General features: G+C 44.6%; 1 protein-coding gene across 1 annotated transcript in view; it reads right to left on the bottom strand.

Annotated features, from left to right (window-relative positions):
• Positions 1 to 3,153: 3,153 nt before the first annotated feature.
• LOC147899372 (uncharacterized) overlaps positions 3,154 to 16,346 on the bottom strand; it is a 29,213-nt gene continuing 16,020 nt past the window's right edge. The window contains exon 8 of the mRNA XM_087377714.1: positions 3,154 to 3,476. Within this exon, the coding sequence (XP_087233840.1) occupies positions 3,334 to 3,476 (143 nt within the window). The 3' untranslated portion in view covers positions 3,154 to 3,333. The remainder of the gene's footprint in view (positions 3,477 to 16,346) is intronic.

Here is a 16,346-nt window from a genome sequence, read left to right as displayed (position 1 = left end):
TCATTGCCTTCTAGGGCATGTAAATAAATGTGTAGTTTGTGCAACTCCATAACTATGGCATTCCTTAGAACATGTCATGTTGCATAAGGCCATTGAATAGGGTGTATATACTCCACGGACCATGAAATTCTAGAGAGGCTGGAGTACTACACCTTACCTCGTAATCTCATCTAGTTTGGTGCACTTTTCAAGAAGTGTGAGCAGCAATCTCTTTAAGATAAAGAACCCCTCCCATATGATTATTACCTCTTTGAGATAAATAAGTAGTGTCAATAAGGTTTTTCCTATAATAGGCTCTTCATAGAATTTTTGCGACGTTGCTTTGGAGCCTATATGAGGGCCACTTGGTGTGGAACAAGGGGCTAAAAAACACACCAAATGCAACCCTAAAGATTTGAATCGATCAAATTGACTTGGGATCTAGTCAATCGACAAATGTGGTTGGGTTGATCAACTAGGTCCATTAAATTTTGGTGGGCCAATAAGCATTCACATTACTCTACATAGAGACAATAGACCTTTTACTGTCTCAATTAGCCAATAAAAAATTAGGGAGATAGTAATCTACATGAGATAGGTGGACTTCTTGAGGTGTCTCTCCCATGGCTTCTTAGGGCACTTTAGAGGCACACATAGCTAGGTGGTGAGTGTTGAGGTGGTGCTACCACACATGGACTCATAATAACTAACATGGTGCCCATACCAAATGATATCTTCTAGGCACTATGCAGCTCCTAGAAGACATGACAACTTATGATGATAGCTAAAGATTGCTTGTTGGCGATAATGGGTAACTACATTGATTGCAAAATGCATAGAGGGAGAAAGAGCATACGTCAAGACACATTATTTTAATTGGTGCCAATCACAAATATTAAGGAGCTTACAAAGTATGGGGGAACTAGTACGTGTAGGGTTGCAATAGGACCTGATTCAATGGGCATGCACCCCCAATACACCTCAATGGAAGCGTGCATTGAACTAGCGATATCATTTGGTTTGGCCCTCCCTTACAAGGTACCATCATAGGTTGTGGCCAATGTTTTCCAAAGAATGATCTAGTTTTGTTGATGTACTTATGAAAAATATATTCCCTTTGAAAACTGAAGTAATTTTATTGGATTCAAAAAATTCATAGGCTAACAAGCTTATCTGCTGTGTATGTATGTCTAGTAATGGCCCCTTTGTGCTACTTCACATGCGCTTATCGAAATGGGAAAAATATGTTGCATCAAGGAGATAAAATTATGTGTAGTATATAGAAGGGACAACATTAGCACATTCAAAATTGCATGCAATGACTTCCTACATTGTGAGGATTTTCAAAATAAAAGAGGCAAGTGTAATGAGAACATGGATCTTGCAAGTGTTGGTAGAGTTCTATAGATGAGGGGAGTAAACGCATGGAACATTGGGAGATCATTGGAGAAATAACATGCTAAAAAGAGAGCAAATACTTATTTTTGCTTTGGGATTGCTCACTTATTGAAGGGGAAGCACAATGGAGCAAAGACAATTACCATCTATGATTGAGATATCTTAACTTAGATGTGTGTGTGTGTGTGAGAGAGAGAGAGAGAGAGAGAGGTGGGGGGGATATGGCAAAGGCGAGGGTGCTAAGAAGTCAAGTTGATGCTAAACAATACAAATTGCAAACTAGTTATAATTTGTGAAGCAAGATTCCTCTTATGTACTTGTAATGCTTATAATATATGAATGAAGCAAGAGAGGCGACAAAGGCAAACAGGCCCGGGGGGGGGGGTAAACAAGAGAGTGGCCAATGAGGGTGAGAATTTATAACCCTTTCATCATATGTTTTCACATCTTCATGTTGCTTGTGGAAAGACTCCTATGAGTGCATAAACTATGTCTTGGTTCAAATTCCCCCTTTGCACGAAATTTTGAAGGCATCTCTTTGCCCTGAATTGAATTGGGCTACCGCCATCTTTTCACTTAAGAAATTAATTGAATTTCTCCATTGAAAATTAAAGGCTTTTCCAATGTCTTCGGCCTTTAGAATAGATAGATGGGAAGTATAGATGAGCAAACTAATGAAAGAATTAGGGTACCAATATGCAAAATTGGTAATAGATTCGCTTTTCATCACTCGAGATGTTGGAAAGGTATGCTAAAAATTAGTTGGAAGGGGTGTATGGTTGGAGCGTGTAGCTTCTTGCTATGGAAGCTGGTTCTCAACTGGTTGTCGGTTGGTGCTAAGTTAATGAAGCGGCTGATGATCTACCAACTATGTGGTTGAGCTCAAGAATCTCTGGCATTTGTTTCGGTAGTGCCTCTAGGTCACTTTGGAGTAAGGTGGAAATTGCCATCATAGTTGGGGTTCCATTTGGGATCTAACAAAAAATTAGTGTTGCTTGGGGATGACTTTGGTCTTCCCTCGACTCTGGCCTCGTGCTTATTCATGCTACGGTGGTGCAAGTAGATCTGCCTTGGCCACTTAAAACCTTTGGGGTACACATATTGAATTTTAGCCTCTCTTTGGAGGCGTACCTTATTGGATATAGCTAAGATAATACTCTCAACTGATTCGTTGATTGCTGAATGCCCAGTAGAGCTGGTAAGATCTCTTTCAGTCTACATTCCATCCCCTATATAGAAGTTCTTGTTCTTCTACTTTTTGAGGCTTGACCCTATTTTTATGGATTTTTTTTTGGGTCTACCTTGTCGAATAGAAGTTCTTGTTCTACTACTTTTTGAGGCTTGACCCTATTTTTATGGATTCTTTTTTTGGTCTACCTTGTCGAAGGGAAGGCCTTAGTAATGTAATATGTTCCAAGAAACAAAATTCATATTGTTTGAAATTCTTTTGGTTGCCATTTTTGTCCCACTACTATTGGTCGAAGTTAGACTTTCCTATTTCACTATTAGTCAAGTTTACTATTTCACTCCCCTCTCTCTCTCTCTCTCTCTCTCTCTCTCTCTCTCAAGCTTCATCCCACTCTCTACCTCCACGCCTCCATCATCTCCAAAGATGCACCCTTGCTCCTCGATTGTCTTAAGCTCGTTTGCTGCTGGTTCGTGGAAATTCCTCCAACCTTTTGGGCAGGCCTTATGAATGACTTCTTATAAATGGCAAAAGTCATTCAACTTTTTCTTAATGAAATATTAAAAAAAAAAAAAAACTTTGAGCTGCAATATTACTAATACATGATTTCAAATTTTACGCGGAAAAGAAAACGAATATATCTATTGTACATCTGTCATCTGTGAAGAAAAACGAGACTCTTAGCTTCTGATTTGAGAATTCTCCCCTCAATACAGCACGGACTAAAAAACATGTTGCTTAGTCATTCATTCATGATGTGGCTGCTTCATTCAAAGCGCAGCAAATCGTACATAATCAGCGTACTTCTCTGACACGAAAGATTCCACCTTGAACCTGGGACATGGAGGAGCACCTCGCTTGGGCCAGCATGGTGGAGGTGAAGAGTATTTGATCCCTATTACTGTCGTTAAACCTGTTACAATTTTCAATACATAGCAATGTCAGTCCCTTCAGGTAACGTAATTATCTTCAAATGCTAACTCTAAGAAATTAAGACACCAGATTCCACTTTTACCCGGAAAACTCATACAAACCACCGCCAAGCCACGTGTTGGGAGCAATTTAATATCAAATGCCTTTGAAAAACTCCCAAATATCCATTAAGTTTCAAGAATACACAAAGAGCTTATTCCTTACCGCACCATAAACTCTGATTCCGCTAGGTGTCATTTGGTAAAATCTAACGATAGTCGTGGTCCATTCTCCAATCATTCACATCACCAAACCAAGATCATTCTAGCTAATGAGACATAGCTGATGACACGGTACTGATATAGGATCGTGTTCCAAGGCTAAGCAAGAAACTCCCTCATAGTCTTTGTATTTCACCATCCATGCTATCTCAAACAGCAAAGAAAATATACAATTTCGGCACCAACCATGCAGATCTGGGAAGTAAAAGGAGTTGCCAACCATGCAGGGGCCATCATTCCTGCCCCTGAGCTCATGACATCACAGATTAACCGAGCAATGAGCAGGAGCACCCTTGACTGGTATCTGTTTTCGTGGCTGGTTCCAAACCTCGACTTTGTGTTGCTATCTGTTCCTCTCAACTTGATAGTCTTATCTTGAAACAGTAGCACCCACTACTAACTTGAAGAGCATGCCAACTAAATGGCATAAATTTTAAGTGAACATTAAGCTGGAATTTGTATGGAGCTGCCTAGAAAGTGAGACATCTTGTTAATCAAGAGTCACTGCTGGACTCACATGGTAACCTAATGATGGGCTGCACATGAATAGGCTGGAGTAGACTCCTTGGTTTTTGGGTTTGAGCAGTAGGTTCCGTTGGCTTGCATTAATTCAATAGAATGAGAATATGATTGCAGCAGCCCTATTACAGTTTTCAGGTTGGCTGTCACAAAACAGCAATAATCGATGAGGGATTATTGCCCATATTAAAGTGCCACATGGCAACTCTAGAATATGCTAAACTTATAAACTCCACCAAACATACCCTATTTTTGTGAAGCCTGACGTACTCTTCAAGCCCTTTCCAAAGGACATACTACCTACAGTAGACTAAGCTAGCCCTCGTTAAAGCTCTCTCGTACCTTTGATTGAAAATGCCCCAAATTTGGAGTACACTACGAAACAGTAGAACATCAAACAACACTGCTGTAGAAGTTAGAACTCCCCTGGAACAGTTGAGTGTCGGAAAAGGCCTATTCATCATTCCCCTCCAAACAAATGGAAGTCTTCCTAAGTACTGCTCAGTTAAGCAAGCAGGGATATTGCTCCACAATAGAAGATGGCTGCCAATAAGATTCATCATCAGAACGACCCATCCAATTGATGTTGTACTTTGTTGCCCTGAATACTTCTGGAATATACACAGCTGCCCTTCCTCATCCATTGGAGGGTATTTCCTTGCGGACTTGCATCATATAGATCCTAACTACTTATGCAAAATTGTGACATGCTCAAAAGTGTGTTCTCAGATGACAAAGGTCCATGAAAAGGAAGAACCAGCTGCAGCTGCTGCCTACCCTTGTCACCCTCATTGCCTTCATCCAACCTCCATGCCATTCCATCGGTGGGTTTGCCTTCCATCCTCCACATGGCATTGCTGCAGCTCCCCTTGGAAGTCGAGGTTCTTGTTACATTCCCTCCAGACATAGTACAGTTGATGGATGCAGTAGATGAGGGATTTAGATTGACTCACCTTATTGGTTTCTTGCCAGGCAGAGGTCAGCAACTCTGACACCAACATGGCGACATTTTTTTTTTTTGCACAAAAAGTAGTGCTAGTTATATTGCTTGAAAACGAGAGTACAAGAGGGCCTAAGGGCCAGCGGGCTGCAATCGCAAAACGGATACAGTCCGAGGTAACAAAATACTAATTACAAGCCTCTCAGGGCATAATCATCGGAGTGTGGACAAATAGCCACGGTGGGGGGGAGTAATGCCACTGAAGACTCTGAGCAGAGTGCTGGAAGAACAGCTCTCGATGGTCCCAGTCGCGAAGGAAGCGACGTCTCTTCTCCTTCCCTGCCCGGGACTCCCCCTGAATCTGATCCCACTGACCCTTGAGCGTGTGAATGATCGTGCTCCAAATGTCTGCTAGGGTCTGGGTAGCACAAGAAGCCTGATCTCCTAAGGTCTGCGCGCATCTGGAAGTCCAGATATGCCAGCCTGCAATACTCCCTATGATCTCCCAAACTGGGTGCCAACATGGTGACATTTGGTTTCACAGTGTCACAGTTTTCAGGCTGTTAGGTAGAGTCTATTTCTCATTCGGGCTACAAATTATTGAGCAGGCATAGAGAGTACTAATGAGCTCACAACTACAATATCAGGGTACAGTCATTCATTTGTGGCCTTGGCGGACACTTTCTTACCTCCACCCTTGGCTTGGGCAGGTGACACAGTTGAGTGATGTTTCAATGTATGCATTGTTTGGTATGTGCTGATGATTCTCAGACATTAGGCACCTCCTAGGGCAGCATATGTTGTGTTTCAGACTTCAGTATGCATTCAGTGGTGACTCTTTTTGAGGAGGCTTATGCACAAGGAAGATGATGCAGTCGAGCTTGTTAGATATATGGTTGAGCTTGTCAGATACATGGTTGGTAGTGCCCGAGCATTCCGCCCCATCCACACCCCTTTTTCTCTCTCCCAGCAGCAACAATTTCTCACCCTTAGGATAGTGTAGTTGGAGGTCAAACTGAGGAAGTCGAGGTCTTGTGTTTCATTATGCATTCAGTGGGGCGACTCTTTTTGAGGAGGCTTATACACGAGGCAAATGATGCAGTTGAGCTTGTCAGATATATGTTTGAGCTTGTTAGATACATGGTTGGTAGTGCCCAAGCATTGCGCCCCATCCACACCCTTTTTTCCTTCTCCCAGCAGCAACAATTTCTCACCCTTAGGATAGTGTAATTGGAGATCAACCTGAGGAAGTCGAGGTCCTTGTTACATTCCCTCTAGACACACAATTAATAAACGCAGCAGAGGAGGGATTTAGATTGACTAAAGTTGCACTTCCTCTGAGCAAAATTGTATGAGTGAGGTTTTATGAGCGATAGGAGCGATTCAAGATTAGCAATACATGAAGGAGTGTTTAGTAGAGTAAGTACCTTGGAAATTCATTGTCTCTCTTCTATATCTTCATTTTCACTCTGGAGTGTTTAGTAGAACACAATTTGTCAGCTATATCTAGAGTGTTTAGGAGTGTTTAGTAGAACGAATTTTCTAGATTGTCTATTCCATTAAGCAAGCACAATTAGAAAGCATGAAAAACCGAGGCAAAAACAATGACCCAATAACTAAATATTGCGCTTCCATCAAACCATAGCTTATTATACCCCCTCTCCATAGAGTTTTCTTATCACTTTTTGTGGCTCTCATCAGAGGCTTCATCAATGAGAATCAATGATTATTTTGCTAAATGGTACTAAAACTAAATATATAAATTATGACTATTTTTATACTCTTAAAAAATAAATTCAAAATTTAAGACTCTAAATGATATAATTTATAACTTATAACCTTGTGGGTGTGCTCAACTGGCCTTTTTCGTTCGATTTGAGTGGCTAAATGGCTATATTTGGACATTGGATGTGAAAGTTATGACATTTTAAAAAATGTTGTCCAAGATAGTTTCGGCGGCGAAACTACCTTGGAAGGCTTCCTACAAACGGCTTTCTTTGGAGAAACCCCCCATGAAAAGGGGTGATGAGAGTGTTTCTTGAAAGTCCAAGGGAGTTTCACGATGAAACTACTTCCTTCAAATGAGTTTCTTTGGAGAAACCTCTCATAAAGAGGGGTTATGACCTCGCATGAAGAGGGGTTATGAGAGGTTTTCTTCAAGTATACTCCCCTATCAAATAGGAGTTATGAGGGTATTTCCTATGAGAAACCCACTCTACACCATACCACCATCCTTGGCTCGAGGCAGTTTTTTGGGTGCTATTCCCTAGATTAGTGGATGAGATCAGCTCATGCTGCAAGGTGGAGGAGCATATGGCCAGCATGGCAAGAACAGTCATTGCTTCGACGGCAGGTGTGAGATTGTCCTATGCCCAGTCACTTACAGGTACAAGTGTCACAAAGGTTAGGTTTATTCCACAAGTGATGGAGTCTGGGTTCAACAGAGGGTTACGTACGAGGGTCTTCTAGATCCATGCCTCTTTTGCCACGAAGAGAACATTTTATCAAGGATTACCAACGTAGACACCCTCTTGCTAGTCATGGCACACGTACACCCCCCCCAGTATTCTCAGCCTCTACCCGCTCCCGAGCCTCCAGCTCCCCCAAAGCCTCTCTAGCTCCTCCCGAGCCTCCACCCATTTCGAGGCCTCCTACTCCTCCAGAGCCTCCAGAAGTTAGTGCTCTCTAGGGCAAGCATAGTGCCAGGAGGACAAGTAGATGGAGACAAAGACAGAGACATAGATACAAACAGAGCAAAGGCAAAGTTAGGGTTGGCAGAGGCAACTGGTTGTTGTAGAGAATCAATCCAATACAAGGCAAGTTTTGGTAGAGGTTGAAGATTCTCAGAGTCTCATGCTCCAGTACTTTCATAGGATCCTCATTTTAGTGCTAGTAGTATATCGCCTTAGTCTAAGGAGACCCAAGGTTATCATCAGCACATGAGCCAGGCCTTATTCTCAGTCACATTTCACTCTCTTCTTATCCAGAGCTTGAGATTTGGGATCCACTTCTTGAGTCACCCTAAGAAGCCCCCGAGATTGCACTGACATAGGATACCACCAGCCCAAGTCCTATCATTCCAAACAGAGGATTTCACTCATGATCTGCAAGAGAGTGGATCAAGTTCTAGCATCTTCACGTGGACTCCTTTACCTAGGCACCCTGTTCAGAGATTGTACCTATGAGGAGCGCCCTATGTGCTACTTCCTTGAGCTTGAGGTTGACAAACTCACTTTTCTTCATCTCTATAGTGCGACAGGCTCAGCCCGCAATCACTCTCCTTTGATGCTTTCACATCCCACCTTCACTCAAGCCAAGAGGGGGACAAGAGCTCCCGTCGTGCCTCTCATTTTAGGCATAGCTTCCTATCTTAGGGATGATATACCTCAGCAAAGGAGCGGTTGTAGGATAAGTCTACAGATTGGCTAATAGAGATGTCCTCCTCCTTTCTAGATTCATTTGACACGAGGTGCCACAGAGGAGGGTTACCTTTGCCTATAGATTATTCTGGTGCGATAGAGGAGTTTCTTTGTTCTTCAATTGCCTCCACTTTCCCTGAGTGAGGGCCACACCTGACTAAACTATGGTACAATGACCTTGCTGAAGGACGACCCTGATTCATAAGCTCTTGGGAATCGACTTCCACGACTGGAGGACAGTGCCCTTGCGAGGAGGGTGACTCAGGTTTAGTTAGGTGCATTCAGAGTTCTGGTCTACTGAAGATTGAGTTTGGTTGACTTTACTGTGTGGATAAGCAGCAGAGATGTCGACCGCTACAACCTCTTCAGCCCTTGCTCTCCCTTCCTCCTCCCCTAGTTTTCTTTCATTCACTATCCCTAACTTTGGAGAGTTTGGGAAACTGGACGAGACCAACTACCCGATCTAGAAGGTGAAGATCCGGAGTCATTTAGTGGCTCGGAAGCTATGGAAACTGACAACGGGAGTGGAGGTGAAGCCGGAGGACATGGTGGATAGGCAAGGGAAGATACTCATGGCAGTAGACAGAGAGAAGCTCGAAGATTGGGAAGACAAGATGCCCATGCCTTGGCATTAATTTTAGGGACTATGGCGAACTCCGTTCTTGCTCATATCTAGATGGGTGAGACGTCGGGTCACTCTAAAGGATTTGTACGAGATAGACAACACATCCTGGATTTTGCTTCTTCAGCATCAGCTCTACAATCTTGATATGGAAGAGGGAGATTCAATACATGGCCACTTGACGAAGGTCAAGGTGGTGAGAAATCAACTCGCATCAGTTGATCAGAAGGTGGACTTATGCCATTTGGCCTTGATGGTACTGAGGAGGCTACCTTGGAGTTTAAAGAGCTTTGTTATGACTGTGACAGTAGGACAGAGGACCAAACCTCTGACTTTTGAGGAGTTCGGTCCATTACTGCTATATGTGGAAGCTAGGGAGAAGCTCTATAATAGCGACAAAGACGACAAGGTGCTATTGGCGAAGGATTACGTTCGCAAAGGAATGGGCAAGCCTAACAATGGCAATCCAAGAAAGACGACTCTGATGACGAGGATACTTCCAAGAGGAAGCAAAAGAAGTTCTTCTACTGTGATACACCAGGTCATTTTGCAAATGACTGCAGAAAGAAGAAGGCGGATCAGAAAAACAAAAGGAAGGAGTCCGCCCGACTCAGATTCAGAGGAAGATACAAAGGCCAAAGCAAATGTGGTAGTCGAAGAGTTGTTTCTGGTGACATCACCGTGTGTTACCGAGGTCAGATATGTTGACCTAGAAACTACAGTGAGGATGTTTGACATAGGGATGTGGGTCGACGAGGAGTCATATGCCTTTGTGAAGGTGAAGGACAACATGGAGCGATTGGTACCTTCTAGGTGCGTGGCTGTTGACACTGACACGAGGGTGGATTCTTTGGAGGGCGTGGGGTCTCATGATCAAATGGATGCTGTACTTCAGAAGGGGACATTACATGATTACACATGCTTTTGGTGGGTGCCTCGATGAGGTGCATAGTTTGCTTTCAGAGCAAGCACACAGCAGTATGACGGTCTGGTATGTACTTGATGTTCTACATTTGAGCCTTTATAGCATGTTGTGGAGAGACTCTGCTCTTGATTTGTCTCAGGTGATGTGAGATTGGAAGGAATTGGCTTTTTTTGAAGGCAGAAGGGGAAGTATTGGTGCTTCTTCAAATCTCAGATGCAGATTGCTGGAAGGTGATGGACAAGGAGTACCTACAAGATGAGAAATAATGAGAATGAAGTGTAGAGTTAAGGAGAGATGGAAAGAGGAATGACCAAAAGTGCGCAAGTAAGGCCTAGAATAAGAGAATGGTAATGAGAGCAGAACTTCAAGGCACGATGGAAGAAGGAACAAAAAGTGCAAGAGAGGCTGAGGATAGGAGAATGGTAATGAGAGCGGAGCTCCAAGGCAAGATGGTAGAAGTGCAGACCCATAATGTGAGATGAAAGATTTAGAATAAGTGATCGAAGTGAAAGATTTTGAATAAACTAAGTTGAAGATCCAATCTTTGTTGTTACTTATGAAAAGCTCCACGAAAGAGATGATTTCAAAAAGATCCATTTGTTTGAGAGCTCAGTGAGTTCATGGTCCAGGTTATCTTAAGATATTCATTTGTTGCAGAATTTGCCAAAGGAAGGACGGGTTGAAACAGACCCTTAGAGCATGGTGCCTGGAAGACTCCAGGTTGTTCACTCATTATGAGGGGGACAATTGGAAGATCATGATGGTTGGATTGCTCGAGCTCGAAGGCAGGAACGTGACTGAAGGTGGTACCAGGAGGCGCTACCAAAGATGGACCTGTGTACCAAGATGGTGTGCGAAAGCGAAACTATTAGACCTGGTGGAGCAGGAGCCATTGGATGAAAAAAGATTTTGACATTGAAGTGTTCCAGAGGAGGACGACCAAGGAGTTATTGGAGCTCATCATCGCCGTGTTGGCATTCGGCTTGGATGTGTCGATGAGAAGGGGTGTTGAAATGGTCACCTCCCCATCTAGAAGCCCCCATTTGAGGAGAGCATGGGGAAGGTTGTCACGATTTGTGACGTATTCCTTTCTCTATTTCTAGACTTATGGAGGTTTGATGAATGGACACTTGTGGAAGGGTATGCCCTTTCGACGGGACACTTCCTAAGAGGCACAACCTTTGCCCTTTCGACGGGACACTTCCTAATGAGGCACAACCCTTCACAAGAGACATCCTATTGAAGAGACATTCCTATTGTAATGTATCCTCTCATCAAGGGTCACACCCTTCACAAGGGGTACACACCTCTTCATGCACATACCCTTTGGAGTACACACCTTTTCATGTGTGACTCTTCACTCTCTATATAAGAGAGGCCCAATTGTATGGATGACACAACATCCACCCTACAGATATTCAAGCAATATAATTATTCCTTGTTCTCTGCTATCTTAGTCTCTTTTCTGTTCCTTAGCACATTTCTAAATATAGTAAATCTAGGATTTCTTACAGTGGTATCAGAGCAAAATTCGCTCCTGCCTGTAGGAAATGCGCCCCACCTTCTAGCGCCGATCTGATACATCTCTTCTGCTAGAAGGATATTCCGTGCACATTGTGCATGGAAGAGATGGAGAGGATGAGCGTAAAAATTTTTAGCGCCAACCCTGCCTAAAGTCATCTATGGCCTCTCCATCTCCCACACATCACAAGTTGATGTGAATGGACACGACAAAAATCGTGTCTTTTCAGGTGCTTGGGCTGTCCCAAAACCAAGGGACGACCATGGGACACACCTTTTGATGAAGAGTCTCGACTCCTCACTCAAGGGACACACCCCATCGTGGACAAAAGGACATACCTATTCATGCAGGGTCACACCCCTTTTAACAATAGGGACATACCCCTTCATGAAAAGGTGCACCTATTCCAAGGGTCACACCCCTTCGAATAGGCACACCTTTTAGGCCCCAAGTACCTACAAAAGGGTACCTAGAGGGGTAAAAAGGGAAAAAAATAAACCCATCCCCTACCCCTAGGATTACCCTAGCTACCTAGGGTTAACTAAACCCCCCCATGTAATTTTTGGGGCAACTAACCCATTAGGCAGCCCCCAACGAAAAGTCGCCTCTTACAGTCCTGCACAAGCCCTCGCCATTCTGCCTTCCAGCCTGCGCCTTACAAATCGCCAGCCTGCACCGTACGGATTTCTGGCAGCCTGCGCAGCACCAGCCCTGCACGTACGGACTTGTCGTACAGCCCTGCATCAGACGTGCGCCGTACCATCAACAGCCTGCCGTACAGCCCTGCGCACGTTTTCTGCTGTACAGCAAGCCTGTGCTGTCCTGCCCACAGCCCTGCGCCATTCTGTACCACCAGCCTGCACACAAATCCTTGGCCTCGCCAGCCCCCCCCTCCTGCGCAGTCCTTGACCCGCCGCCTGGTTCTTTCGCTCCTGCCTTTCCTGCGCAGTCCAGCCCTGGGCAATGCTCCGCGCCTCGCCATTGACAGCCTGCAGCCCCTTGTTTCGCCATTTTTTTGGCCCTGCCAAATCAGCACCAGTTGAAGTTCCTCGCGCCGATGAAGACAGCCTGTTGACAGCCCGGACTAGACTTGTATCGATCGTTCCTCGCAAACCATTGCACCATGGATCTCCGGACACCGATTTGCAGCCTTCTTCAACGCAACAACTTGGCAGATTAAATTATTGCCAGGTGGAGTCTTTCCAATCTGCTTTTAAGGATTCTCTTTAACAAATTACAGCAAATGAAAGAATCCACATTAAAGCATGGAAACCCTGATAATTCACCTGGCATTTCAAGGACACCTCAGGCATCAGCTACCACACAATATCGTGTTCGAATTGCACAGCCAGCCCATTTCGAAGCCTTTGCATCTTGGGTCTTCTGTGTCACGTGCCCTCCTAGTGACTTGGACCACATCCTCTACCTTCTGCGTGCGGCACCTCAGTTACATTACTTCCTCAGCACAGTACAGGTTGTGTTCCACGAGACACAAAGATACCCCGAACACGATATTCCTCAAGAGTTTGCTGTCCATTTTTGGAGAGAATTTTACCCCTCACCTTCGGCATCTCCTGGGTACTCTCCACCTCCTTCAGCTCCCAGATATCCTCCTCTACAGGTTGTACCTTCTCCAAGTCAGTATTTACACTCTGAAGGCACTCCCTCTCCTGGATATCCTCCATTTCCGACAGCGGCTCCTTATCCTTTCTCAGATCCGTGGACTCTGCTACCTACTCCTGTCCTCTCACGAGCAGTAACACCACTTTCGGCATCACCAGTGTTACCTCAGACAGGACCTCCCTTACCAAATTTCCACGGGTGGTTCCATCCTGCCTCGCCTGCCCCCTCCAACATGAGCAACCTCAGGGAGCAGCCCGAATCCTCTTCCAGGAATGGTACAAACTAGAGCGCAAGTTCGCGCTTTTCTCACAGGGATCTCCGATATGTCGCAAGGCTCGCGTGAAGCCTCTCCAGAGATCAAAGAATCAAGTCCAAAAAAGACCCCTAAAGTCAACGTTCAAGGCGAATCACTATTGCAACTTCAAATATCCCAGCTTCAGGACAGCATCTCCGACTTGGTTCAGAAAGTTCAACAACTTCAAGATTCTCAAAGTACCGCACATACAGAGGATGACGTGACGCAACCAGACGACTATGCGGACTCATTCCCACCAGAGGTAGAAAACACTGAACTACGTGCCCTCTACCGTTTACTTCAAGCTTCCAAAACTAAAAGACTTGACGTCAAACTTCCGGAAGCCTACACTGGTCAACGCAATCGCCGAACAATTGACCAATGGCTCGCAAAAATGCGCATGTATTTTGACACTGTTGACCTCACTGAAGGCAAAAAGATCGCCTTGGCAGCCTCCCTCCTCCAGGAGACAGCATTTCTATGGTGGCAAAGACGCTTAAAGGACGGAAAAAGTGTGTTAACATGGGAACGTTTTGAACACGTGCTCCGTAAGCAGTTTATACCTGCCAATGGGGACTTCCAAGCACGTTCAAAACTCCGATAGTTGGAGCAAACGGGTTCCCTGTCTTCCTACATCTCTCAATTCACCACATTGGTGTTGGAGATTGATGGTTTAACTGAGGATGATCGCCTTCATGCTTTCATCTCAGGCCTAAATCCCTCGTTACGCATTGATGTTCTTAAAGCAAACATCACCACCACAGATGGCGCTATTGCTTACGCAGAGCGCATTACAGATTTCCTAAACACAGGGAAGCAGAGTGCTAATCGCACACAGAACTCTCCTATGGCCAAAGGTGCTCGCCCTTAAGATAACACCAGGTTTCGAAAAAACTTCGGTAATCAAGGTCAGCAACAGTCTCAAGATCCCCAGAAGCCTCAGAAATCATTTGCTGGATTCCAACAGAAGCACTCCCCCAAGGATCGCGCTTCTTCTTCTTCACAAAGTCATTACCGACATCCCCAACATAAAGGTGCGGCCACTGACAAGAAGAACAACTCCAGCACAAAAGGACTTTGTACCATCTGTACAGGTGACCATAGATGGTTCGATTGTCCCAAGCGACCAAAGCAAAATTCCAATATGGAACCTAGCACTTCCCAAAGAGAAGATGCTACCCCAGCACAAGACAAGAAAGGCAAAGCTGTTCGAATGGCAAATACCATCCACCTGAGCCTTGCCAGCAACCCTGAACCTTCCCTGGCCACTCAAGTACTTTGTGTTCAAGGATCGATTCGTGGAACAACGGTCACCATCCTCATCGACAGTGGCTGTTCTCATAATTTCCTAGCCAGTTCTGTGGTCAATAAACTTCGGTTGACCACTAGTCCTAGTCTCATGGACTATCAGATTGAACTCGCCAATGGAACAACTTTCTTGTGCAACACCAGGATCAAAAACTTGTCTTTTCGCATCCAACATTACACGGACAAGTTGAACTTCGACATCATGCCTCTTTCTCGGTACGATGTCATACTTGGACAACAGTGGCTCTACGACTATGATCCATTAATCAGTTTTTGCAGCCATACTATCCAGTTTGCCCACCAGGGAAAACTTATTGAGCTAACTGGTTCTAGGGACTCTCCTTCAACCCCAGTTGCCTCTGCCCTACAAGTAAAGAAGTGGGTTCGTAAACGTCAAGTAAAGACTTCACTTCTGTTGGTTACGGCAGTAGAGGAGACACCAACAAAGGATCCTCCTGAGTACCTCAACCAACCTTTTTTCCAGCCTTACCTGTATATTTTTCCATAGGAATTGCCAAAGCAGTTACCACCTCGACGACCAGTGGATCACCCAATCGAACTTATTCCCGGCAGTAATCCACCGTCGAAACCTCCTTATCGGGTTTCTTACACTCAAAATGAAGAAATCCAAAGACAGGTCACCGAGCTACTCGACAAAGGTCACATTCGGCCCAGCCGCAGCCCTTTCGGATCTCCTGTACTACTTGTGGACAAAAAGAATAAGTCAATGCGCCTCTGCATCGACTACCGAGCCCTCAACAAGCTCACTATAAAAAACAAGTATCCATTGCCTCGCATCGATGACCTCTTCGATCAACTTCTATAGGCAACACAATTCTCCAAGATTGATCTTCGTTCAAGTTATCATCAAATTCGAATACGAGAAGGCGATGAGTACAAGACAACTTTTCGAACAAAGTATGGACACTATGAATGTTTGGTCATGCCTTTTGGGTTAAACAATGCCCCGGCCACATTCATGACATTAATGAACAACATCTTCAGGCCTTTCCTCGATAAGTTCGTCATCGTTTACCTCGATGACATCCTCATTTTCAGCATATCCCTACATGAGCACAAACAACATCTTCACCAAGTTTTTGAAGTTCTCCGCGCAAATTCTCTCTACATCAACATTAAGAAGAGTGAGTTCTTCAAGACCCAACTCGAATATTTGGGACATGTTATTTCCGCTCAAGGCATCTCTATGGATCCCCAGTTGCCTCTGCCCTACAAGTAAAGAAGTGGGTTCGTAAACGTCAAGTAAAGACTTCACTTCTGTTGGTTACGGCAATAGAGGAGACACCAACAAAGGATCCTCCTGAGTACCTCAACCAACCTTTTTTCCAGCCTTACCTGGATATTTTTCCACAGGAATTGCCAAAGCAGTTACCACCTCGACGACCAGTGGATCACC

Source organism: Dipteris shenzhenensis, chromosome 8, assembly GCF_047967505.1.
Source record: "Dipteris shenzhenensis isolate YYH24624 ecotype China chromosome 8, Dip_SZ_1.0, whole genome shotgun sequence".
Classification (NCBI taxonomy): domain Eukaryota; kingdom Viridiplantae; phylum Streptophyta; class Polypodiopsida; order Gleicheniales; family Dipteridaceae; genus Dipteris; species Dipteris shenzhenensis.
The sequence above is the reverse complement of the archived record's forward strand: the minus strand, read 5'-3'. Positions and strand labels throughout refer to the sequence as shown.